Genomic DNA, 26844 nt, shown 5'->3' with positions numbered 1-26844 from the left:
CCGCGAAATAAACGTTGACTATTTCTTTAAAACATTGACTTCACCTTCCGACTTTTGTGATTCACTTCAATGTGAATTACTTTCAAAAGATTGCACAAAAAAAAGTAATAGTACCACAACAATTTTTGTAAGTATTGAGGCAAGCAGAGTTCCGTGAACAAAACGTGTCGCCAGGTCTGGCGCATTTTACAACATGCTCGGGTCCTCTGATCGAATGAAAAAGGTGGACTTTGAGTGGTGCTTGGACACGCCCCTTTTGGGCCCGTTTCTTGCCCACGGATGCCTTTGACACGCTCAGATAGCGTTTTAGCAGACGGTGGGGCAGCACCAAGCATGGCATGCCTGCGTAAACAACACAAACGCAGCACATCGCAGGACTTACGGAGCTTTGCTAGAGACCCGGGGGTGATTGAAAAGAATGTGAAGCTCCTAGGTAGGCTGCACAATATAGATTTGCGGTAACAAAACGATGGATGTGGTCTTAAGCATGGCACGGGGCTTTAAGCCATGCAATCGCAGGAAGAGTAATGAGATGCTGGCGATGGTGTGATTTTATGTGGAATTTACAGCGCCGAAGAATATACGTATCTTTTTCTCAGGTATGGACGGCGACACCGATGTCCAGTTCCTCCTGCAGGGCGGAGATCTTCTCAAGGTCCGCTCCTCCTCCTGGAAGAAAAACCGATATTTCAGACTCCAAGAAGACTGCAAGACGATGTGGCGGGAATCCAAAAGAACCTTCAGGAGGCACCGGACATGTGAGTGCTGTCCTAACTTTGAGGAACTCTCCAGTCTGAGATGTTTAAACCATCGTCGAGTGGAATTTTCCATCACGGATCATAAAGAAGACGACCTTATCCCAGAGCTGCAATAGATCATTTCTGTTCTAGCCGGTGATAAATAACTCTGATAAGTAGCGTAGTATAAAAGTTCACCCGGGTGAACTTTGTGCCGAGTTTACATCTATAAATTCTCCGCGTGATACCTGAAATAGGTTCTTGCTCCCAAACGGCTCATTCAACAAGATACCAACCGCACTGTAGAATGGAACGCAAAGTTTGCTTTTCTTTGTCTCGGTTTTCGTGCGCCGAACAAAATGCCGTGCTCCAAATGACACAAAGGCTTTACCCGTGTGCACAGTTTCCATCGACGACATCTCGGTGGTGCGGCTGGGTCGTCACACGGAGGGTTTGAAAAAGTACACGGATCAGCAAATGGGGAATTGCTGTTTTTCCATCATCTTCAAGGAGCAGCGTAAGAACTTGGACCTCATCGCCAGCTCTGAGGAGGAAGCCAAGCAATGGGTCGGCAGCCTTCAGAAACTGATCGACAGAAGAAACAACCTCAACCAGCAGCAAAGGACAGAACAGTATCCTTCTTGCTGCCTTTCAGATCGAAGTCAAAAGTGACTAGTCAGTGCCCACGGTGGGTTAGGCAATGTCATGGAATTTTAAATATCCTCACTAGGGTCGCGGGGGGGTGCTGGGGGCCAGCTGTCTTCGGGCAGTAGGCGGGGGACACCCTGAATCGGTTGCCAGCCAATTGCAGGGCACACAGAGACATCCACACTCACAATCACACCTAGGGACAATTTCAGAGAGTTCAATCAGCCTGCCACGCATGTTTTTGGAATGTGGGAGGAAACCGGAGTACCCGGAGAAAACCCACGCAGGCCCGGGGAGAACATGGAAACTCCACACAGGGAGGCCGGAGCTGGAATCGAACCCGGTACCTCTGCACTGCGAAGTCGACGTGCTAACCACTGGACTACCGGGCCGCCCTTGCAGACATACAGTTCCGACAAATATAATGAACAGCAAACAGAACACCCCTATTCGATACGACATAGGATACATCTGTCTCGCATCATCATATTAGTGTGCTTATATGAGAGTTTCTTCCATTTTGTTGGAATGCTAAGAAAGTCTGGAGGGATCAGTGGCGCAAAATGTTTTGTACCGCGACTCGACGGCTTTGTACCGTCCATGCGCCAGGCAGTTCAAATATTGATACACCTGTCGGGAGTGAAATGACGTCTGCATCAGTCCAATGAAAGCTGATCTCATCGCGACCAAATATGAGCGAGATTGATTTTTAATGTACTTGATTTGTTAGTCCAGAGTTTAAAGGAAAGCGCATGGCCAACCGATACTTTTCCTGACAATGAACTTGCCAGCTGGATCTTCAGCTGCCTGAGGAAAGCGGACGAGAACAAAGACCACAAGCTGAGTGTGTCCGAGGTCAAGAACTTCCTCCATCTCATCAACATCGACGTGGATGACGGCTACGCAGACATGCTCTTCGAGGTTCTTTGCGTTGACCGGATATTTTTCTTCCTATGCTTCCCACTCGTCTGTAAAAGACAAATTGAATCGACAGCTAGCATGTCATTTTAAGGTATCCCGCAATATAAAGACTAACGTACTGTCACGTTAACCTGAAATAGAAATGCGACAAATCAAAGTCCGGATACCTGTTTGGGGAGGAGATCAAAGATTTCTACAACCTGCTGACGTACCGGGAAGAAATTGACGTGATCTACCGGGAGTACGCCCGGTCTGCGGGCGTCATGAGTTGCGAAAACCTGGTGGAGTTCCTGCTGCAGGAACAGCGAGAGATGATAACGCTGGCTGAAGCGCGCAAGATTATTGAGAAGTTTGAGCCGGATGAAAAAGGTGAGAGATGCCCCGTGTGGCGTGGGTTGTTCCATTCACACCTTTGGCAGTTTAGCTAGCGTGCGTATCGGCGGTTCTCAGTGAGGGTCAATCCAAAGGGAGCATTTATCTTTCCGCCGGAATAGTTGTTGATCATTGACCTTGACGAACTGCAATTACATTGTGCGCGATATGTCTAAAATGGATTTCCGTATTGTCATCTGCGTGCTTTGTTGTCGTTTGTTTTGCAGCCAAGGAGAAGGAGGTGTTAACTAAGGACGGCTTCCTCATATATCTGCACCATCCTGATTCCTTGCTCCTCAATCCGGAGCACAAGGAGGTGTACCAGGACATGAGCCAGCCGCTCAACCACTATTTCATCTCGTCCTCACACAACACTTACCTCCTGGAGGATCAACTCAAAGGACCGAGCAGCACAGAGGCCTACATCAGGTGAACGCATTTTACGGGTCTCTATGCATGCATTATGTCCATTTATTTAAAAAAAAAAAAATTTAAACAAGCTAGCGCTCAGTTGTGATTGGAAAGTTTCAAATGTTAATGCGCATGAGTCCAATTCAGCCGTGGTGCTCCTGTTGCTGCTTATCGTCTTATGTGCAGCCGGCATTGATAATTTGGTTACTTTGTCATTGCAGGATTAAAATTTGGTGGTCGGAAAACTTGCAATTTCCAATGACAGGTGTAAGACAAAATTCGAAAGACGGGGGGGAGGGGGGGGGGAACATAAGCATGCGTCATATCACAAGAATCGATCCCCTGCGTGCAGTATCTGAATGGCATCAGGCCAGTCTGATTCTAGCTTCGGGGAGGGGGGTGGGGGTTCACTTAACAGTATGTACAGCATAGCATACAGGCCACAGTCATTTTTTTTGGGGGGGGGGGGGGGTTCGACAGTATATGCAAGATGCAAAATATTAGAAATGCCTCCACGTGATGCAGTTGCTATAAGTGACATCATTAAACGTATTGTTGAATGAATATGCGACGATATGCAAACAAATAGAATCTTGGAAGCGTTGACCGCGTAATGTGCCGCAGTGCATCTTCGTTTTGCCTTTAGGTAATATTACATTTTTTGTGCTTTTCACGAGATCTCTAAGCGAGCGATGGCTTTTTCAGGGCTCTGCTGAAGGGCTGTCGCTGCGTGGAGTTGGACTGCTGGGACGGCTCAGACGACGAACCGGTCGTCTACCACGGCTACACGCTAACGTCGAAGATCTTGTTCAAAGATGTCATTAAAGCCATCAAGGAGTTTGCCTTTAAGGTGCGCTCGTTGTAACTTCTCAGATGGTTTCAGGAAAGTCACTCGACGTACCTACCGCAGGCATCGGACTACCCGGTGATCCTCTCCCTGGAGAACCACTGCAGTGTGGAGCAGCAGGAAGTCATGGCCCGGCACATGAGCTCCATCTTGGGCAGCGCGCTGGTCACGTCTCCCCTCGGGGACGGCATCCCCGCAAACTTCCCATCTCCCGAGGTGCCATTTCCCAACCGCCGCCGCTCCTTTAGTCTTTAAAGTCGCGCTGCCCTTTCAAAGCTTACGGCCATGTTGTTGTCCAGGAGCTGAAGGGAAAGTTCCTGATCAAAGGCAAGAGTTTAAACAAACTCCAGGCCACCTTTGCTCCGGATGCGGCGGCTGCCGATGAGTCTGAAGTAACAGAAGAAGAAGAGTCGGACGATGAGGATGAAGCGGAGGAGGAAAACGTACGTAGAAAGAGGAAGAGAAAAAAAAAAAGACGACATCGACATTTGCGGCTTATCTTACCTTTGAATTAACTGCAGAAAAAAAGGAAACTGAAGCTCTCGAAGGAGCTGTCCAACATGGTGATCTACTGTAAGAGCGTCCACTTCAACGGCTTTGAGGATGCCAAGAAAAACCTGAGCTTTAACGAGATGTCGTCCTTTAAGGAAAAAAAGGCCATCGCGCTTGCGGAAGAGTCAGGTGAGGAAGTCTTGAACGCGGGCCGCAACTTCATCAAGGTAACGCTTAGGCCTTTGCGTCACTTTCAGAAGAGGTTTGGATTCCATATTTCTTTCATTGTGGTTGGAGATTGCAGCCGTGTCCGGTGGCAGTGTATCATTGAGAAAAAGTGGCCTCTTTTTTTTTGGGGGGGGGGGGGGGGGTGTCACCGAGTTAAATGAAGTCAACCAAATGAAAGAAATACCTGCCAGTAAAACGAAAGGGCGGCGTACTGCTAAAAACAACATTGTACGGCCGACGTGATCTCGTTGCATTTTGGAAGCGCTCGTGCGGAGGTGGCAGTCCGAGAAAAAGAAAAAAGATTTTCTGCCGTTGTTTGTTCCGCGCAGCGAACGCCTTCATCAATCATAATGTGGACAAGCTGAGCCGCGTCTATCCAGCCGGCTCCAGGACCGACTCGTCCAACTACAACCCGGTGCCTCTGTGGAACGCCGGCTGCCAAATTGGTACACGATCTGGCGGGGGTGGGGGGGGTTGACGTTTGCAACGTTTTCGGCCGTGTTTGAGAACCCGCCGTCTCATGTGTGTGTGTGTCTCAGTGGCCCTAAACTTTCAGACGACCTGCGAGGATATGGATTTAAACCAAGGCAAATTCCTCGTGAACGGGAAGAGCGGCTACATCCTAAAACCGGCCTACATGAGGAAAGCGCTCACCGATTTTGATCCGATCACGCTGACCCGAGGAGAGTGGCTGAAGCACAAGACGCTCCACGTCATGGTGTGCGCTTCAACTTCAAGAAAAGTCATTCCAACTTCTGCCTGACATCCCGTAAGAGAAGGATGGATGAGCTGATGTGAAACGTGTTCTGGTCACCAGGTTATATCGGCTCAGCAGCTCCCGAAAGTCAACAGGAAGAAATCCTCCATTGTTGACCCACTGGTTAAGGTGGAGGTGCATGGGGTGCCGGCTGACATGGCTGTGAAAGAGACCCGCGCTGTTGACAACAACGGTAACGCACTTTTTCTGTATGTGACGTCGTCAAGCTCATTTTAGATGCTACGGTCATGACATCGAACGGTCATCTGCCTCATCTCATTGCATCCAATTTAAAAGGCCCCGTCGCATTTAATGAACACAACTTAGGTTCAATTCAACGATACACTAAATGTTGTGTTAATGCCAGAGTTACTTTGAAAATTAAACGTAACCCAATGACTGACAAAATAACCCCGGGCAACAAATGTTTTGATGCACGCTTTGGTCACACTCTAAAATAAATAAGTTTAATTGATGGATGAAATAAATCAGTTTATTTCAGAACCCAACTCACTTGACTTGTACTTCTGACCATGTCTTTGGAAACAACAGCAGTGGCCTTGATATTTCAAGGGGGAATTGTTCCTGATTTTTGGCTCCCAAAGTAACTCTTGGAATGTAGTGTGCACACGGGGCATGACTATACTTATTCTTCATTGTTCTTTTAGGTTTCAATCCAGAATGGAATGAAAACTTCCAGTTTGACGTGTACGTGCCGGAGCTTGCCTTGGTGCGCTTCCTGATCGAAGACCATGATTCCACATCCGGTAATGAATTTGTTGCGCAGTACACGCTTCCGCTCAACAGTTTAAAGATGGGTAAGTTCACATCCATAGTTTTTCTCTTCCTCACACTTAAAGTCATGAAACAGCTGCCTTATTTTAGAAATGACCAGACTAGCTGGTTCAACGCAGTGAAGCCGCTGCCCTTCTCCTCCTATCCGGCTAACTCATTTTGTGTGTTCACACACAGGATACAGACACGTGCCTCTGCTCGATAAAAGTGGTTACGTTGTCCATGCAGCTGCACTCTTTGTTCACATCATGGTCATCGATGCTGAATAAAAATCCGCCAACGGGCCTGTTTGTGAATCTCCATTCCATAGCCATGACTTGTTTTTTTTTTCAATACCGTTGATAAAAGTGCATATTGCTTTGCCGATCACCCTATTTGAGTAACTTTATACTTGTTGATTGAGAACAATACTGCAAGTTAGACAGTTATTTTTTTTAGGAGCCATGAGCCTTCATGGAAATACTGTACAGTGCAAATATGCAAGCGAATGCTGAATCTTTGCGGAGACTTGTTTTCCTCAATAGGACTACACTAGGTTCACAAAGCATTCTCACTATACTAGCATTTCAAGGTAAACAAAACAATGCTCTGTCATGGGTACATTGTTATGTATGATTCATTTTTCCTGGATCACAACTTTTTTTTTTTAAAGAGCAAGTTTTCAACATGAATACCTGTCTACGGAAGTATTTATTGTAGCTTGTCACTTTGTTGGGAGTCCATTAAAACATTCACATCACATCGAAGGAGTTTTTTTTTGTTTTAACGTTATCGAACATGTTTATTGGAATCTGGACACGTGACCAGCAGGTGGCGGTGAAACAGCATTTGCCAATGGAGAATGCAATTGCGTATGAATGCTGGTCGCGCGTTTAACTGAAATTATGTAGAATTAAGTGAATTGTTGAAAAGAATGTGAGACCTGAAGCGGGTAGGGGTCGAATTGGTCAAGGAAGGTAGAAGACGTATTTGGGAGCTATATTGAGGAAAAAAGGGGGAATGTGATAGTTGAGTCAGCTGAAAAAAAGTTGGAATGGTTTGAATTAGGGATCGATCGATGGCCGATGATTATCGATCGCCATTCGGGGGGGGGGGGGGGGAATATACGTTATCGGTGAATTTGATTAAAGCCTCTATAGGCCGATCGGCCACCCTTTATATATACTTGTATCTGTCTATTTTAAAGTAATAAGTGAAGTATACATAACGCTACTGTCCTTAAAATCCATAATTTTTGTCAGCGTTTGAGAATTGACCAAGCTACGGCTTATTTTAATGCACATGCATTGACCTCGCCTATTATAGCAACGAGCGTCACTGCCGACAGAGGGCTAACATTAGCATTAGCTTGTGGCGTCTTGCCACAAGCAAACATCGAATTGCCGCAAAGCGTTTCGGGAATGGACGCCGGTTGCTGTCTGGACTTGTTGGCTTTCAAGTTTGATCACTGCAGTTATGTCAAAATGTCATCCTATATTCATTTATTCGCATATTTATAGTGTAGCACGGCACCATGATATGACGTCACGTCAGAATTGGTCAAAATAACGTGGGTACCACCGAGTGTTCAGATGGAGAAACTACAGTTGAAAACCCAAACGTTCCATCCCTATTTTGAATAAATGGTGTAATTGTAACTTAGAATGATTACAATTTGGAAGTTGTCTCAACATTCAGACAAGTGAAACTTGTCCCAATGAATCCTTTTATTATGGAAAGAAATGAGACCGGGGGAAAAAACAAAACAAAACAAGATGCTCAGGGTGCCAGTACACACGCATACCCAAGAACTGAAAAGTGTTAAAATAGTGAGAATTCGACAACCCCTCCAGATGTACACCAACCAAAGAACATAAGCACAGTGAACCCAAGTGTTTTAGAACTTTGGTGTTAAACTCATAAACCCAATGATGAATATTTTAAGTGAGGTGATGCCCGAAAGAAAACCAATATGCGCACACTCACACACGCGTCCCCTGAATAGGAAAGAAAAGACCTGACTGAGAAGTCTCCATCACTGGCAAGTAGGATCAAGAAAGGTTGCAGTGAAGGATTTATGAAAACGATGCAACTTTTTTTTGACCAAATACTGACAATAAAAGCTAGAAAAATATCATAATGATACAAACTCTTTTTTTTTTCCTGGAGCAAGTAAATCATCCGCAGGTTGAGAAGAGACTTATAAAAAGGACATGGCACTGAAACCACTTGAAAAAAATTGCTCACTCACATCACATACATGTTGCGAAAGGAGCAGATTTTTACCTTGAAAATGTGGACGTTTTGATTTTGCCATGACCCATAAAATGAGCAACATAGATAAATGTCATTTCCTGTTGGGTCTAATAGAAGACGATGCCACAGACCTCCCATTTTTCAGAATATTGATACACCCGATCGATGTACAATGGACATAAACGCTTGATGACGTGTCGATGTAGTCAAACATTGCGTTACATGTCCCAAGACAGAAGGCAGCAATGCCAGGTTGAGGTTCTGCCAGTGACCTATTAGTGTTTTAGCTGGTCCGGGAGGACTGGGCGGCCATCTTTAGGTTTTCCAAGGCCAGTTACCATGGCAATGAATGACAACCTTTGTTCGGCTACTGTTGCCGAACAGCACAAATGATCATTCAAGTCATGTCTGCAATATTTTGGAAACCTTTTTTGTTTTTCTTAAAAACATTCCAGTAATTTATAGGTATGACCACGTGGTCATACTAAAAGTCGCTCATGATAACAGAACTGTGAGAAGTGCATGGGCCAGCCCAACCAAACTTGTACCGAGTCTTATAAAGTTCTCCGCACACAAGCCCATCAATCAGGATTATGATTTACGCCCCAAAGACGCTCCTTCCCAAATGAAAATGTTATTGCCATGGTCGCAAATGTTGCGGCATTCGGCGTGCGTGGCTCCTCTCAAACAGGCACTGAGGTGAAGAACAGTTCAAAAAGAGTCTCTGAAGGTAAATGCCACACGCATGTACAAACACGCACACCTCCTCCAAGTGATGCACCTCACTGTAACTTGACCAGGAGGAAAGGGTGCGATCAGTCCAGGCTTGACTCTATGCTAGAAGATGCGAACCTCGTGGTGAGGGCAGGGGGGAGTCGAAGCATGGCACTGTCCTCAACTGTACAATTCTAGAGGAAGGAGGGAAGGGGCGCCAAAAACACCCGTGGATGAAGCTGCACCGATGTGCAAAATACAAATGTGGGCTCCAAAGCTGACAATGACCAACACAAAACAATAACAAAGTGTAGAATATTAAAAGTATATGGATTCATTCAACAGCTATGAAATGAATAAAACCTATGACGCAAATACTACCTATCACATGAACACCGTTTTAACATAAGCCCATTAAAAATAGTCCATAGTTTGGCAACTAAAACAAAAGGGAGCAACCAAAAGAATAAATGGCACATTTTAGTTTCAAGATTAAAACCACGACAAAAAAGAAGAACTTGCAGCAGGGAGAAATGAGGATTACGGTCACAAGCTTTGCCTAAAATAAATCCACTCGCTTTATGTAATACAATGAACGCAGAAAGACAAAAGTCACGTCTGTATGATGGCACAGGCATAAAAAAAAAAAACACCACAGAGACATCTGATGATTCCAAATTTCAGGAAATATGCGATGTAAAGATACTTGTGTGTCCACTCAAAAGCATACGGTGTGAAAAACCTGGAGCACTGAAGAAATATGCCATGTAGAAAAGAGCTCCCTGTAGAAACAATACTCACACACAAGGCACTTCATTCACAGTAAGAAAAGAGTCACGGTCCTTCCCGTGACCACAAACTGCCTGCATAGCAACAACACAAGGACAAAATCTTTTCCGACCTGTGTCGTACCACATTAAAAGTTTCAGACCAAAAAGTTGTTTTTTGTTTTGTTTTGTTTTTTGGAGGGGGGGGGAGGTTGAAGGACTTAACCAAATAGTAAAACTTTGTTGGTTTGAAAATAAAGACCAGAGTTCTTTCCTCATAGCATTTTGTCCCCAATGGTGGCAACTGCAGATCTTCACGTGAGTATTTTTGTTGTTGGGTGAATTAAGTGCATTTCTTCTCATATGAGATGGCACTCCGAATGCAGCCAGTCTCCAGGAGATGAGACTATTGTGGCGGGACCCCGCGTCACCTCAGTCGTGAGATGTATTGGAGAGAGCAAGTTGGGTGGGGGGGGGGGGGTGTATAGGTCGAAAGAGGAGGATGGCGAGTGCAGATGCTACCTGCTTCTCAAATTCTGGAGGACCCCGTAAACCTCCTCTTCTTTGCTAAGTCCCTCAAAGACAGGCAGCAGGTCCAGCAGCTCCGTGTCATTCATGTCGTCAAACCAAGATTGGACCGGCACCTACGGACACAATTGTTGTCGTGGTTTCAAATGTTCCGACACCAAGTGCCATCTCAAATCATAACATATTTTCTCTCCAAATACCATCATTAACTGAGGCTGACCACAAACAGATTTTGGCACAGGCTGTCATGTGTGCTATGCTTGGAAACACCGTTAACCATATCTTCCATGGTAACCAAGGAAGAACACCTGGCACATTGACGATATTCTGTGACAGTTTAAAAAAAAAAAAAAGTCTGATCTCAAATGCTTTGGTCTAAAGCAAAAAAACAAATTACAAGTGTGAACAAGGCCCAAGATGTTCAAAGATGTTTCATCCCTCAATGTGGTAGAACTATGGTGCGTGTGTGAGTGTTTTTTTTTTTTTTTTTTTTTTAAATAACGACGTGTCGAATGCAGCAAAATGTATTTTTTTTCCGGTGCACACAACTACTTCATTGGTCTTGGCTGAAAAATCAGCATGTTGCTGCTGCTTGACTGATCCTCTTTTTTGTGGCATGGTTACAGCCACAAATTACTGTTTGCCGATGTATTTTTAAGTACGTTTTTGGGTCGGACACATTAAGTCATATCGGGGGGGCGGGACAACTCACAGCATTTTCTGGGTGAAAAATGTACGAGGCGGGTGAGTTGTCAACAATGATGACGTTGCTGAGCTCTCGCCCGAGCCGGCTGAGGTCCTTAACATAGTTGCCCCTGTGGAACACGCAGGACTCTCTGAAGAGTCGCGCCCTGAACACGCCCCACTGGTCCAGCAGGTCTGCCACGGGGTCTGCGTACTGGCCAAGCCACATCAAAACAAACATGCTGTTAGTATGCTCGGAAGACAAATATTAACCGTGTCCTGAAGTCGACGAACTTAAAAAAAAAAAAAAAAAATTAAAACACGGCTTCACGAAGCAGTGTGCCTGAAAGTCTACACCCCCCCCTCCCACACACACACACACATTATAGCTAGAGGATACAAAGCAGACTTTGTCTATGTCTTCACAGGAGAGGGTTCACGACATCTGTAATATTCTGGAACACATCTAGAGTTTCACATTTGTCCCCCGTCAGCCAAACCCCTCCGCATATCACTTACCGACTTATAACCGGCAAACAGAAAAGCAAGATGATTGTAAAAAAGGTTGAGAGGGCAAAAGAAAATGACCATCATTGTCTTGCAAATGAACGCCAAGGCAGTCGCAGCTTGGTCTTCACGCACCTTTGCAAGACTGGCTGTGAAGAGCACACATTCAAACAACTCTCCCATCTTTTGAAGGAACTCGTCCACGTGTGGTCGTTTCAGCACATAAACCTGCACGAAGGCAAAAAGTTAGTCTGAGATAAGGCGCTCGCAGCTACCGCAACAACTCGAGCGCTTTTCGGGGAGCATCCGAGGTCACCGATCCCGCTGTCATTCACGGTTGCGGTGTCAAACCACTGCTTTTTGAATTTGAGGCTGCCACCTGGCGCAAGTAATCATGAATAGGCCAACCAGGATAATCACAGCCTATCCTGGATTACTTGAATCAGATAACAACCATTTCCTCGGGATCCTCTCGTGGGTGCACAAATGGTCGTCTTGTCTCGAACCCAAATCAAAGCATATGTATCCACAAGGGAGCAGATTACCTGATGAACTGTGCCATCGATCTCCACTGGAACAATAAAATCTGCATTGCTGATTGGCTGTGGGCAGAACAAAACAACACCACATGAGTCCAGAAGCATTTCCAAAAGTAATGCAGCGGTGATGACCAGTTGCGTGTCTGCTCGGTGTTACCTTAAATGAGCTGTGGACGAGAGTTTCATCCAAGTCGATCACAACACACTTTTTACCGTAGTCCGAAATTTTCATCTCTGGTAGGAGGTATTTGGCTGGCGGCTGTGTGGAAGACAAGACCGACAACATCCGATTTACTCACAGAGATCGGTGGGAGATGTGAGCGACCCAGAACGAGGGAGAGACGAGCAGATGAAAAACAGGCACAATAAATATAACTTGCATCAATTATTTAATGTGCACCCCCTGAGCAGAAATGCCACCAGCATCATTTTTATTGAGCCTCCAACGTGTCTGAAATTGGTCTGACACACAGCAAGTACACATTAGGTGAGTGAACCTCATTCTTAAGACATCTTTGAGGAGGTTAAATCTGTGTTTAGGTCAATGGAGATTTCATGAAAATGTACAAAAATGATCACAGGACAAGGCCATGCATGTGTTAGCTGAGCCCGAGGAGAATTTCTAAGATCATTGATGCTACTCGAAAAGAGAGCCAGTACTCTTGAACAAGAGACTGTCTGGAGGTTTGGAGTTTCAAACAGCTGCTTGCGTGCACATTTATTGGTACACCAATAAGCGTACCATCACGCCAAAATAGCATACTTGACGCCTCTCAACTGATAAACCTCAAGCACAAATGGATTCCCTTCAACACCTGGATGGATGAGAGCAATTTTGGCGTTCAAATGTTCGTGCAGATCAAGCAACCGAGACACCATTGAAACCCGCAGCTGCCTTAAGGCAGTTGCAGCTTCAGTAGGCTGAAAATGAACTGCAGTGTAGCAGCAAAGCTGTCCAAGGAGCACTGTGGAGCCCACACAGGCCCAACGTGCCAGCAGCGGCCCACACAAGGCTACATGCAAAGGAAAGACGGTCATACATACACTCGGGACAGGGAGGACCTCGACCTTGTCACACTCCAACACGTGTACAAAATAAGGGCGTGGGGTAAAGGGACCAAAAAAAAAGGGGGTGGGAAAGGTTCATGAAGATGAAGGAAAGACAGTCACACATATAAATGAAAAAAAAAAATTCGGAGACAGAAATGGGAGTGTTAATATGTACAAGGAGTCGGCGTCTAGAGAGCTCACCTTGGGCGGCGATCCGTTCTCCTCGGTTTGAGGGGGAGGCAGGGGAGCTGTGTTGCTATTGGTTGTGGGCGGTTCCACATTGTAGTTGCGGAAGCAGCAGAAGAATGTGCTGAAGATGCTCCTGCTCCTCTGCTTCTTGAGACTGCCGTTGGTCTGCGATGCTGTCAACACAGAAGAGAGAAGAGAATAGAAGAGGCTGTTGAGTGAAGAGAATGGAAAACAAGCTGTGATAAATCAATGCAATTGAACACTGCACTGGGACCCCCCACAAAATGCCAAAGACGAAGTCACTCGGTGACAGAGTAGAAAAGGCCGAACAAGATTTGCGCAAAGACAACATTTTATGCAAAGTTTGTTTGAAAGTCACTTTCAAAGAAAATATCTCATCCGCGCAACAAGCAACTCTTTGTTTTGGAACATGAAATAAATGGGAAAAAATTGAATCTTAAACAGTGAAGCATTATGGGATGCGGCCAATCGTCCGGGGGAGTCACCTCACTCATGCAGCAAGTCACGTTTTAAGCACGTTGACGTCAAAAGAAATAAGTAGAAATATTAAAATAATATTTAATATATACTGTGTATATTTTAAAAATAATTTATAAACTAACTCATTTAGATCTGTTAAGGAGTCATTTTTCGCCTCACATTGAGAATGGGGGGGGGGGCAGGAAAAAAAATCAACTACATGTTGTATGCAGTTCAACACTTTGGCAACAAGAGAAATGTAATTACTCCCACGCAGCCAGCTGCAGAACGGCATAGCAATCATGGAGCTTTCTAGTGGAGTTTGCCACTTGTCTGAACAACACTACAAATCTTCAAGTGGACTTGTGTGGCAGTAGCGTCCACAAAATACTTCAAGGAGAGGTCAGGTCCAAAAGGATTTTTTTTTAAAAAAACAACAGTATGTTATACACAGCCCCACAAGTCAAAACACGGCATTCAGGCGAGTATGAGTTAAGCGGGAAAATGCAGACGTTTTTATTCATTTCTGTGGACGGCCATTTTGCACCTTGCTGTCCACTGAAAATGACATCACGGTGCTGAAGGACTCAAGCGACGACCGATCATTTACCTGCTTTCTGGGTTTGGTCATGTGACATTCACAAGTTGAGCCCTGAGGTGCTGTGAAGTCATTTTCAGTCGACAGCAAGTAGAAAAATGGCCACGGCCCCCCTTTCAAATACAAATGTATGTTTTGTTGGCACCAATTTCATTATTTCCTAATGATGAGAAATGATTTTAAATTGTGAAAAAAAAACACTGAAAGTTGACCGGCAAAGCAGTCCAGAATGCGTTCAGATTCGGAGGTCCCATCACATTTGATGAAGATGTTGGACAAGCAAGCAAAAAAAAAAAAAAAAGAAAAGGGGGGGGGGCGCTAGCAACCCTGGACTATTGTCACAATCCTCCTTTGATCCTGCTACTTTGAAGGAGATGTGCGCGTGTATGCTGTATCAATACTGTATCATGAGAGTGAAGGCATGATGTAAGTAGCATTCCATGTCACAGACACATTTGGAGCCTCGTGAACCACGACGAGAGTCGAGTCTCAACTTGAAATAGCCGACCCTCCTCCAATTTCATCCTCACTTCAACATTTTAACAAAGACAAAAGGAGACCCCGAAAAACACCCAAGTGATCGGCAACTTCAATCGACACCGTTTGCTGAAAACGTGGAACCAAAAAAAACGATTTGAAGAAACCGTCATTCTTTGTACGCATGAACCAAGTAGCTAAGCTTGGACCTGAGGTCAGAGTGTTGCACGAGCCAGCCGGGCTGGGAGTCTATCTTTAGGCTGCTGTTGAGCAACGACAGCAATGTAGTGAGTAACTACAGCCGCATGTTATATAACATTCAGTAGCGAAGCAGAGGTGCTCAGATTTTGTCCAGACACACTGGAGCCTGTTCAATTGAAGGAGCAGGTCTACCTGTCACATTCCTCTGGAACAGATGGGCTGCTAGTCATGTGAGTCGCAGGAGATCGGCCAAGACAAATCAGTGACTGAGTGCACAGTAAACCACCATAAACCTCAGCCATCTCATGTGCAATGTGTGACAGAACTGACACTGGATGTTTGCTAGGGACAATTTTCCCTGTTCCACCTTTTCCAAAAAGGCTGGTTTTGAGATCACAAACAATTCAGTTGATTGTCTGCGACTGACTGTTGCTTCATCGCATTTTGAATCCATGGGGGCAAAAATGGCGAGAACTACATGGCCGCAACTAGCAGTTGTTGCTGACAACATTCGAGGACCAAAACATTTATTTTATTCAGTACTTATTTTGTGGGTTTTAATTAATCAAGCCATTAATGAGTTATCAAAATTTGGCTCCACCAAATTTCAGAGTGGGCCTAAAAAAATCCACATCGGTCGGCACCCACCACAAATATACAAAGATAATTTGCTATCACGGCCATGTCTCGTCTTTGTTACACTTTTGGCCTTAGAGGAGAGTACATTGTTGTGCTTAGGTTAAAAAAAAACTAGAAAGATAGAAAGAGAGTCCTCATATTACTACTGAAGTTGAAAAGGGAAGGGTGAGCTTTAACATTGATATGGGCCCTCCGGTGACAAGTGACCTGTAAACTGTGCCTGTGGTCTGAGGAAGGGGCACAAATCAATGCTGTGTTTTGACCTCAACTATGAGTCATACATAAGTCTAAAAACACAAGTTAAGAGATGAGACTCCAGGTTAAAATTCAAAACAGTTAATAAAAGAGGAAATTAATCTTAACTTAACTTATACGACGTAAAACTTGGAGTAGAGGATTTTTTTGTATTAAGTGATGTCAAAGAATTTACTACAAATACTGTACTCATGGTTAAGGTTAGCTTTTTTTTTAAAATCATGCATGCATATAAAACGTGACTATGGCATATAACTTCTAATGTTGCTTGCTGTACGGTCAAACAAATGTTTTCAATATATGACAAAAAAGTATTGAAACATCCCAAGGTGCTAAGATTGCGTTTCGTGGTTTTCCACAGGCCCAAATGAGCATAAGGAGTACAGAGAACAGCTGGAATGACCAAGGCAAATCTAAAACGATTTTGATTTTCAGATTCCACGCTTTAGTTCTGGGTAATAGATATTTTTCTTCTCTTTTTATTCCACGGGAACTCAACAATTCTTGCATCCCCGTTTACAAGTGAAAACTGAGTAATGACTTGACAGAACCATCCATCCATCGCCCACCTTTATTCTCGTTTGCGATACTTCAGCATTAAAGTATAGGATGCAGGGCAAAGAAGATTAAAATGACAGGGCGATGGTGGGACATGCAGATACCGGAACATGTATTTGGTGTCAAAGCAATTCTTCGCGAGTGGCGTGGACTTCCAGCGTTACCAAACCACCTTTTAAATGGGACAAATTTGATCAACAAGAAGTCTCAAATACTCTTAATATCAATGCTAGTGACTTATGCAGTGAAGATATGTCGGACTTGCTATGAAACCTAAAGCGGGCGAAACGGTCCGATAAACCTGTTGCTGAAAGAGTTTGTATCCAAATACAACTTGTGTTTGCAAGCGATATGATGTTCACGTACAGTCGGGCGCAAATAGCTGCGCCAACACTCGAAGTAGTTAGCGAAGCTAGCTACCGTTACGTCCATTCGCCCACCCACTGTTCTTACCTTTTTCCTGGTTGAAGGATATTATTTCTTCCTCCTTCGGGTTGGAAACTTGGGTTATTATGGACATATGGTCCATCGAGCCGGCTGGTTATTCCGCTTTTCGACTCCCGCAATATTAGCCCGCTTGCTCGGGCGGGTATGCTAGCTAACGTGAGCTAGCTGTTTCAGCCGAGGGAGAGCAGGGAGCCCACAAAAGACACACAAGCGTCCGAGGGAAGCGTTGTTGCAGCGCGGGTAGCCAGTCAGCTAGTTCGGTGCTCAGTAAAAGCCTCCCGAGGAATGTCATCTATAACTCCGCGCAAAACAACGTTCTTTTGCCGGATAAGCCCGACAGTGCAAACTAGCTTAAAAGTAAAACAAAACGACGTTGAAACAACCGCTAGCTGAAGTTAACAACTAGCTTGGCTCGGTTAGCCGCGAAGCTCCGATCACCCCTCCACCCCCAAAACGATGCGCAAGCGTCCGCGTCTGTTGCGGTGTCCAAAACACTTTGATGGCCGTCGAAGCTCTTCTTCCCAACCATACACCAAGACGCTATAAAGTTGAGGAGCTAACTTGTAGCCTGACGCGCTGGCCCTTCATTCCCCCCGTGCACCATTGAGGCTATGCATGTATTTGGAATTGGATCTGAAGTGGGGCCGCACAGAATCGAGTGGGAGGGGACGCTTTGCATCTGTCATAGATGCTGTGAGCGACTTCTCCGAGCGGCTCGCACTCGCCGAACGACCTCGCAGAAACTCACGCCGCTCGTTCGTTCCCCTGTTATTATTGCATAAACGAATTCCAGGCCTCCTTTCGACCTTGTGTTTGACATACATCACTTCCTAAAGTTGACTGGCGAAGTCAACTGTGCTCCAACGCATAAAGCGCGCTTAACAAATAAATGTTTGCGGCGTGCACCGAAAAGCGACTCCAAGTTGACGTTTTCAGCGCGTATGTCAAGCAGATGTGCGAGTTACCAGTTTTGTGCATATTAACAGGACAGAGAGCGCCACGTAGTGTCGTAAAGTTGACATTGCTTTATTGTGAAAACATTTTACAATACCGACCATTCGTCACATCCTCACCCAAACAAATCTTCACAAGTATTTACTTATATATTTTCCCAATGTAATTGTGAAATGATATACATACGGAATTATTCTTTATTATCGGAAATTGTCATAAATTCCCACAAATTCTATGAAGTAAAAATCAGCTTTCCAGTGTATTGGACATTAATCCATTCATTTTCCGAACAGCTTGGTCCTCACTAGGGTCGCGGGAGGTGCTGGAGCCTATCCCAGCCGTCTTCGGACAGTAGGAAGGGGGACACCCTGAATCAGTTGCCAGCCAGAGACGAACAACCATCCACACCCACACTCACACCTAGATGGCCAATTTAGAGCGTCAAATCAGCCTGCCTTGCATGTTTTTGGAATGTGGGAGGAAACTGGAGCACCCGTAGAAAACCCACGCAGGCCCCGGGGAGAACATGCAAACTCGTCAAATCAGCCTGCCTTGCATGTTTTTGGAATGTGGGAGGAAACTGGAGCACCTGTAGAAAACCCACGCAGGCCCGGGGAGAACATGCAAACTCCACGCAGGGAGGCCGGACAGGGGATTCGAACCCGTACCTCAGCACTGTGAAGTCGACGTGCTAACCACTGGACTACCGGGCCGCCCTGCAATGGACATGTCATTTTAATTTTATATAACACCGCATTGTCTTTTCCATGTAGAATCATAACAGATAGATTATTTAATGATTAAAAATACTTCAAAAGTGGTTTAACATAGCACGAAAGTGTTACGTTTTACGTCATACACAATGTGTATTTCCACTATAAATTTGTGCAACTGAAGATAAAAAGACAAGTGATGCATCTTTGAAACGATGCAACTGACCGATACACCTGCTCGCTCCCTCATTTTAACCACCGTCAATGTCCCTGAGTGTTTGGTTGCTCTCGAGTGACAGTGGACCACCCCTCTGTGGAGCAGTAGTGGTGGATAAATATAACCCCCCCTCCCCTTCACTCCCCCCCCCTCCCTCCTCCGTTCGTTGAGTTCTGCAACATCCTGACTGGCCTAGGCTGACAAATGCAGGCAGCAAGCAGCAAGCCCCCTCAAGACGGATGATCTAGCCGCCTTCCTCCACCCCCTTTACTTTTATTTCTTCTCCATTTCGAGGAGACTATTGGCTGTGTGAAGCGGACACAAGGTGAGTGAAGTCTTGTACAGTAAAGATGAAATCAAAGCCGGGGCGCTCTCAGTTCTGCATACAGCAGTAAAACACTTACTCACAGTTTGTATGCAGGAGACTTTGCGGCACTCCTGCTGCTTTACCATGGTTACTTGGCATTGTGCAAGCAGGATACTTTTTTTTTTTTGGTCCAACGCTCTTTAACATAAACACAAAGTACAATAATAGATCAAAAAATAACGCATAACTCAATGCTGCAAATGGATGCGCCGCTCTTGGTCATTGCTGTCATGAGCAAGTGGAGTGAAGAGAAGCCCCTGCTCAGATCACATAGCACTGCAGCTGCACACCAACTGCTCGGGCTATAATAGGAGCGAGAGGTAAGGTTGCGCGGCTGACCGTGCTGATTCCAAGGAGCCGGAGCCCCGCAATCCTATTTAAGTCACCGTCCTGTCCCTCTTAAAGGCTTAACAGTGCAATGCCAACTTGTAAAATGTCTGGATGTGACCTTAACAAGTGCACCCTTTAAACACCGTCATGTGTTTGTAGCCTGACATGTTATTTGTTGTTATACAAAGTTGTATTGATTAAATGTTGCTGGAAACAGTCCTGTTCAGTTTGAGGTGTTATCTGGAAGTGGTCACAGTGACGCAATAAATACCCCAAAACACCCTCTTATATGTCCCCAGCTGTGTATTTTCCTTTTTGTGACTCACCCCCTCATAACGTTTGATGTTTGTCTGACTGGGGCCACTTCTGCGAAGATCAAGCATGGGGATCAAGGCTGGCCTCCCCAGATATGAGCTGTATCTCTACATTGCCGTACTCGCCGGGGCTTTGGCATGGGCTGCCAGTTGGATAGTTGAGGCTTCAAGCGGTGAGTGGCTGAAAACAAACCGTATCATTGCAAACGGCACCATTTTTGACCGGCGTTCAGTTCAACTGCGTCCAACGGTTGGGAGATTTAGGCACCGCCGCTCCCCAACACCTTTCGATTAATATGAGGAGAATGAAAGGATAAAGCGATTACCGGTACTCTCTGGATGAAATTCTGTCAGATATCACATCCACAGTTCCACTCGGCTGACCATTTCCACAGAGTTAAGACGGAAACAATGCCGGTTGTTTTTGCACAACGGTAAACTCATCACACAGACTTGAATGGCCCGAGTGTAATGCGGGGGGGAATGGTACAGAAAGTGCGGTGAGCTTTTCCACAGCACTTAGAAGATACAATTCTGTCCGCTTTCCTATTTGAATCTCGAAATGCTCATATATGGCCGCTCCTTCCGAGAGGAGTTAAAAAGCTGAGGGCGTCCTGCCGCCCACGCCAGCAGAGTATTTACCAAAGGTTCCAACAACATGTAACATTTGCGTTAAGAGCCCAGATCACGGCGATCCCGTTACGTCACATCTTATTTTGTCACTTTGACTCAAGTGCTAGGGTGGCCCGGTAGTCCAGTGGTTAGCATGTCGGCTTCACAGTGCAGAGGTACCGGGTTCGATTCCAGCTCCGGCCTCCCTGTGTGGAGTTTGCATGTTCTCCCCGGGCCTGCGTGGGTTTTCTCTGGGTCCAACAACATGTAACATTTGCATTAAGAGCCCAGAAGATCACGGCGATCCCGTTACGTCACATCTTATTTTGTCACTTTGACTCAAGTGCTAGGGCGGCCCAGTAGTCCAGTGGTTAGAATGTCGGCTTCACAGTGCAGAGGTACCAGGTTCGATTCCAGCTCCGGCCTCCCTGTGTGGAGTTTGCATGTTCTCCCCGGGCCTGCGTGGGTTTTCTCTGGGTGCTCCGGTTTCCTCCCACATTCCAAAAATGTGGATGGCAGGCTGATTGAACACTCTAAATTGTCCCCAGGTGTGAGTGTGAGCGTGGATGGTTGTTCATCTATGTGTGCCCTGCGATTGGCTGGCAACCGATTCAGGGTGTCCCCCGCCTACTGCCCGAAGACAGCTGGGATAGGCTCCAGCACCCCCCGCGACCCTAGTGAGAATCAAGCGGCTCGGAAGATGAATGAATGAATGAATGAATGAATGAATGAATGACTCAAGTGCTTTCACGCTCCGAATTCTATGCAACAATTTCCTAATATATGTCGCGCTTTTCCCTTTGCCGATCTTTCAAATCTCAGTCTCTCGCTCGGTCGCCATTGAACTCTGCAAACAGTGGCTACCTGATAGCAAAGCAAAAGTTCGTCACACTTTGGTTTGTGATCGTCGGACAGTCTTAATCGGCAAAACTATTCAAGGCGATCGTTGACAATGTCCACCTCATGCGTCCCTGTACTAATTCTGCACATTTGCGCTCTTTATTCAGAAAATGTCAGCAGAAAGGCATTCAGGGGAAGTGTAAAACCAGGATGGTATTACTTTGGCAGGAAAATGGTAACTTACCGATTGTTTATTATTATTATTATTATTTTTTTAAATCATTCACGATCTTGATCGTTTTTGCTTGTTCGTACGTGCTAATTTTTTTTTCTCTTTTTCCGCGCAGGACGTTGCCGACTTTGAATGGGTGATGTGGTTCTCGACATTCCGCAATCACATTCTTTTTGCTCTCAGCGGCCACGTGATTTTTGCCAAAATCTTCACCTTGCTGGCCCCAAAGGTGCATGCATGTGTGTACTGTACTCTGTGTGTGTGTGTGTGTGTGTGTCGCGGCAATAGACCATGAGGATTGTCATGGCGTAGCTGCGCAAGAAGGTATATATTTGCTTCTTTGTGTAAACTCTCGATTTACACGTGTGTGAAATATTTGTGCGTGGTGCACTCGGATTGTATTGCAATGTATTTGAAACGGATTCATTTACACTTCATACTTAAAAATGGCTCCCGTAGGCTAGACTGGCCATGTGACCTGCAAGGCAGATGCCCGCCGGGTGGGCCAGTTGATTGATTCTGGTTTTACCACAAGGGGGCGGGCTCTCAATTTAGCGGGAGCCGCTCATTTGCATGTGCGTGGGTTGAGCGTGATGACGTTCAGATGTTCCGTGAAATCCGTCATGTTTAAAACATTTCAACGTGTTTTAAACCTATTTTCTGTCTTGTTTCATGCCGACGATGAAGATTGGTATGGATGGATGTAAGGTAACCTTACTATACTTGTGAGTGTTTGCCATCATAACACTCGCGTTGTTTCATTTCCACTCATTGTAGATCCGAGTTTTTTTTTGTTGTTGTCTCACTGATCAAACAATTATCCGTTGTGGTGTATAACGCTTTCTTATGGCACTTAACAGTCTTTTTCTTGTCAACGCAAGTCATTCAAAATATAAATCTTAAGTCACAGCTTCCAGGTAATAGTGGCTCGTCTTTCCCCTTACAGCACAGATCGCTCGTCTTCTGCGCGTACGGTATTTCGGCGGTCCTGGTCACGATGGGCTGGACTTTCACGGCTTTAGTTCTGTCTCACTGCACCGTACTGTACGGCGTCGCTGTGTTCAAGACCAAATGGATGTGCTTGGCCGCAGGCCTGGCCACACTCGCCTCCATCAAGCTGGAGCCCTACAACTCTTGGCAGGTCGAGTATTCTCATTTGCCGGCTGTTTTGATACGAGAGCCTTTGAGGTACAAAATCAATCGTTCAAATGACACCTACAGGAAACATTGGTGAGCGGCTCTTTTCACCTGCAAGACGTCCTCTTTTACGGCGGCTGCGGCTTCACCATCATGCGTTGTATGAGCTTTGCTTTGGAGAACTGTGAGAAGAAAGAGGGCAACTACACGTTCTGTGACCTGCTGAAATACAACTTCTACCTGCCCTTCTTCTTCTTTGGGCCCGTCATGACCTTTGACAAGTATCACGCACAGGTAATGAATGAATGGCGATGAATACCCTGCAGACGAGACGGCACTTCCTCTGCTCCAAAGATCCGCGTTGTGCCGCTGATCCCATCTTGAACGGCGCCCTTTTGTGACAACTGCGAGGAAGTATCATCAGAGACAATATTAACGTTAGATTTTGTTTGCCTCTCCAGGCCAACGACACCAAGCTGACCCGCAAAGAGAGGGAGATGTGGAACATCACCGCCAAGGCCGTGTTGCACCTGGCGGCGATCCTGACGGTGGATGCTGCATTCCACTATCTCTACATTTTGACAATCCCCGGTGACATGAAGTTGGTCTCCCGACTTTCTGACTGGTGTCTAGGTGAGCGTGCCGTCTACGGGGTTGGAGACGAGCTTTTCTTTTCGAATGTTGTTTGTTGGTACGTTTCAGCCATCACGCCGCATCAAAGTCCATCACGGGGATGAAGTGGTATGGAAAAATGAAAGGATGAATGGATGAGGCAGCCGGCGTGGGGATCAATTCCCATTCCGTGACTGCCTGCGTGATTGGTCGCGTGTGTCCTGAGCTATACCGCTGATCAGAATGCTCGGACATCTTTGGCAAGAGGTTCTTCGGTTTTAGCGTTTTCATTGTGATCAAGATGTAAACGACCGACTTCTGCTGTTGATATTTATTCAACTCTTGGGAGTCCGTCACTTTTGATTGACGGTTGATTGCTTTTGATTCTTGCGTAATTTCACAAGAAAGAGCAATCTGATTTTGGTGGGGAATTCACTCGTGTTGACCTTTGCAGCCGGACTGGCTTACTTCAACCTGGTGTACGACTGGTTAAAAGCGGCCGTGATGTTTGGCGTCATTAACACGGTGGCAAGACTGGACCACCTCGACCCCCCTCAGCCTCCTAAATGCATCACAATGCTATACGTCTTTGCCGAGACGTGAGTATCAACACACTTATGCGTTTCATATTGGAGACTGGACCGTCGTCAAACACCATTTGGATTTGTTTTTTTTAGGCACTTTGACAGAGGCATCAACGACTGGCTCTGCAAGTGAGTATTGTGATCGGATTTCTGGACCTAACACAGATTACGTCTTATCATCATTGAATGTCTCTCAGGTATGTTTACGACTACATTGGCGGAGATCACGATAAAATCCTCAAGGAGCTCCTGGCCACCGTGAGCACCTTTGCGATCACCGCGCTATGGCTCGGCCCGTGTGAACTGGTTTATATCTGGTCCTTTTTCAACTGCTTCGGCCTCAACTTTGAGCTTTGGGTGGCCAAGTTTTTCTCTATTTCGCCATTTTCTACCATAGAGGTGAGAAAAGGAAACCGAGAAACTCTTCACAACCACAATCAAGTTCCCCTTACTGGCCACAACGTTTGTGTGGACTAAGCATTTTTTTCCTATCGTCATGTAGGGCTTGATGGGTGAAGCCATGTCACGTAGAATTCGGGGTCTGTTCAACGCTGCCAATTTCTGGGCCATTATCCTCTACAATGTTCTTTCCTTGAACAGTTTGGAATTTGCCAAGTTGGTTGGAAGAAGACTGATTTTCAAAGGTAGGGGAAAAATCCCAATGAAATCCCTTTAGTAATTTAGTAAATTTTAGTGGTGGGGAAAATATTTACACTCTGTGCTCTTAAGTAGAAGATACTTAAAAAAGAAGACGATGACTCTGGTAAAAGTGGAATTACCGATTCTAAATGAACGCACAAAAGTAGCTAAAGTAAGTAAATTAATTGTTGCGTCATTTTCAATCTTTTTGCTGACAACATTAAATATATGAAGGTATAATATATGGACAGGGAATATCTTGCTTCTCTGAATCTGTTTCCATCTGTGTTAATGCTCCCTGGTTCACATTGCTCCAAAAGATAATGTACGCCCCCCCCCCCCCCTTTCTACTCAGGCTTTCCCCTGTCTACCATCTCTGTGCTCTTGGTGACCTACTGTGGCGTGCAGCTGGTCAAAGAGCACGAAAGACGGCAAGCGCTGCTGGAAGACGCGCAGCCCGTCAAGCCACTTGATGGCGACAAAGAAAAGGCAGAATAATCAGATGCCAAAGTCAAGGCCTCCCAACGTTTGTTCCATCTTGCGGCCTTCAGAACACAACCGGACTTTAAGAGCCAGGCTGTAGTGTTTTGCTATCGTTAGTCTGGCGTTTCCGTAAGTGCACTTTCTGGTGATAATCATCACAGTGTTTGCCACAAAGACCCTTTGATTTTATTCAACTCCAAGTGCGAATGTCTTCCACGGTAATTCACACAACGTTTTTTAAAGGGCTAAAACATGAAACCGAGTTGCCACTGACAGAGTGCAATGAAGCAAGATAAACACAAGAGGTGCTGTGGAGTCCTCCACGTTGCATGCAGCTAATTGTATTTATTCACATCTGTTCCAGAGACTCAAAGCATGCTTAGTTATGTCGACCAAGAATGTGTTGGATCTTTTTGAATATGTACTGTCCCCACTGGAAAATGAGAGCCACTGTCTTGACAATGGGAGTTGATTGCAGGAGTCACTTTTCTTCAAACCTCTTTTTTTTGCACACGTAGCAATGAAGGGCAATAAGCTAATTCGATTTGTACCCAAAGCCCTGGGGTGTTACCACCACGTTTACATTGCCTTTTCTCGATCGGCCTTTAGAACAAAGGAAAAATAAAGTTTTGTTCCATCTCGAAATCATCTGTTTCTTGGAGCACAAAGAGTTAAAATGAGATGCAGTTACCCGTGTTGTTCAGACGGACAGCAACAGCGATTGTTTTCGAATTCGATCGAGTGACGTTGTTGTCACAGAATCCGGCGTTGCCCTCTCTGACCACAAGATGGCGTCGTTTAGGCAAATTTGATTACCGTCGTTGCACTCACCCAATGACATTAAACGAAACCTTTAAAGGCCAGACAAATCCGCCGCTTATTGAATCTATCCTTCTCTTCCGGTGACTCTGAACCCGATTACCACAACCTCCTTTTCCAGTTTGCTGTGAAAGATGACACCTTTGCCACGAATTTGTGTTTTGTGTATTTATTTAAAATTTCTCAAAACAACAATTGTCCTTCACCCGTTTAGTTGTTCACAGTCAAATTTAGATTGGAATTATTGACAGTAAGCAAAGGTCTACAACAATCTCATATTGATTGGTATTTCTTTTTTTGAACATTAAACCTTGTCCTCCCATGCCAATGCTGCAAATTGAAAATGCCGTTTAGAATCACCATCATTGTTCTTTGTTGATCCCTGAAGGGAAACTCATTTGACACTCTGCTGTGTAATGCTCAAGTTGTTTGCATCACACTACACAAGCAATCATTTCACACACTTGCAGGCAAGGGAGCCACGTCGGGGTAATGGGGCAGCTCAGGTTTCTCTTTATTGGCCTCTCTGAGGAGAAATTTGTCATAGAGCAAGGGGCATTCATGCAATCATACATCAACATCGCACCCCTCACACATTAAATCCGATCAAAGCACTCTGTCTTAGCCATCCATGCACGCCTCTTCCTACTGTTTTTTTTTATGTTTGATTAACTTAACTGATGAAAGAACAAATTTTTTTCCTGTTGCGTTTGTGTTGTGCTGCCTGGAATCTTCGGACTGATTTCAGTAGGTCATCATCATAACCTATAATTCTTTTCTCTTGCCACAATGTAAAATTTGGGCACCTACGCACTTAAATTGGGTACACCATAGAGCGCTGGCATAACTTGGCAGCGAGGCAAGAAAACCCCGGTGGACCTGTGGCTTATATATGCACTAGGGAAAACCCTGAAC

At 45.4% G+C, this 26844-nt stretch overlaps 3 protein-coding genes and 1 long non-coding RNA gene across 9 annotated transcripts; 3 read left to right on the top strand and 1 right to left on the bottom strand.

The window, feature by feature from the left end:
• Positions 1-306: 306 nt before the first annotated feature.
• Positions 307-6949, top strand: LOC127587627 (1-phosphatidylinositol 4,5-bisphosphate phosphodiesterase delta-1-like). The gene is made up of 15 exons (XM_052046097.1): positions 307-433; positions 600-758; positions 1141-1369; positions 2177-2306; positions 2447-2675; positions 2906-3107; positions 3795-3939; positions 4000-4152; positions 4236-4379; positions 4458-4617; positions 4986-5102; positions 5196-5374; positions 5474-5606; positions 6082-6231; positions 6386-6949. The coding sequence occupies exons 1-15, from the start codon at positions 334-336 to the stop codon at positions 6475-6477; spliced, it is 2322 nt and encodes a 773-aa protein (XP_051902057.1). The 5' UTR covers positions 307-333; the 3' UTR covers positions 6478-6949.
• A 3187-nt stretch (positions 6950-10136) lies between these two features.
• LOC127587629 (CTD small phosphatase-like protein) lies at positions 10137-18026 on the bottom strand. 3 transcript variants are annotated; one of them, XM_052046099.1, is made up of 8 exons: positions 17083-18026; positions 13425-13594; positions 13227-13253; positions 12340-12441; positions 12189-12245; positions 11779-11871; positions 11165-11350; positions 10137-10568 (listed from the first exon to the last, which is right to left on the bottom strand). In XM_052046099.1, exons 1-8 carry the CDS (start codon positions 17156-17158, stop codon positions 10443-10445), a joined length of 837 nt encoding a protein of 278 aa, XP_051902059.1. In that variant the 5' UTR covers positions 17159-18026; the 3' UTR covers positions 10137-10442. The 3 variants fall into 3 exon arrangements, with proteins under 3 accessions (XP_051902059.1, XP_051902060.1, XP_051902061.1); XM_052046100.1 differs by having other exon boundaries at positions 13227-13259; positions 13434-13594; XM_052046101.1 differs by lacking the exon at positions 13227-13253 and having other exon boundaries at positions 13434-13594; positions 17083-18025.
• Positions 13168-13506, top strand: LOC127587630 (uncharacterized). The gene is made up of 2 exons (XR_007958813.1): positions 13168-13253; positions 13425-13506. It is a non-coding gene; the product is annotated as an uncharacterized LOC127587630 (long non-coding RNA).
• A 1086-nt stretch (positions 18027-19112) lies between the features above and the next one.
• hhatla (hedgehog acyltransferase like, a) lies at positions 19113-26561 on the top strand. 4 transcript variants are annotated; one of them, XM_052088726.1, is made up of 13 exons: positions 19113-19285; positions 20032-20144; positions 21591-21658; positions 21771-21884; positions 22343-22363; positions 22602-22796; positions 22877-23086; positions 23254-23425; positions 23859-24003; positions 24082-24117; positions 24186-24387; positions 24491-24632; positions 24983-26561. In XM_052088726.1, the coding sequence occupies exons 2-13, from the start codon at positions 20039-20041 to the stop codon at positions 25123-25125; spliced, it is 1554 nt and encodes a 517-aa protein (XP_051944686.1). In that variant the 5' UTR covers positions 19113-19285; positions 20032-20038; the 3' UTR covers positions 25126-26561. The 4 variants fall into 4 exon arrangements, with proteins under 4 accessions (XP_051944686.1, XP_051944687.1, XP_051944689.1 ...); XM_052088727.1 differs by lacking the exon at positions 22343-22363; XM_052088729.1 differs by lacking the exons at positions 19113-19285; positions 20032-20144; positions 21591-21658 and having other exon boundaries at positions 21770-21884; positions 22343-22358.
• The last annotated feature ends 283 nt before the right edge of the window (positions 26562-26844 follow it).

This window comes from Hippocampus zosterae, chromosome 15, assembly GCF_025434085.1.
Source record: "Hippocampus zosterae strain Florida chromosome 15, ASM2543408v3, whole genome shotgun sequence".
Lineage (NCBI taxonomy): Eukaryota > Metazoa > Chordata > Actinopteri > Syngnathiformes > Syngnathidae > Hippocampus > Hippocampus zosterae.
Note: the sequence above shows the minus strand (reverse complement) of the source record. Positions and strands in the feature narration are given on the sequence as shown.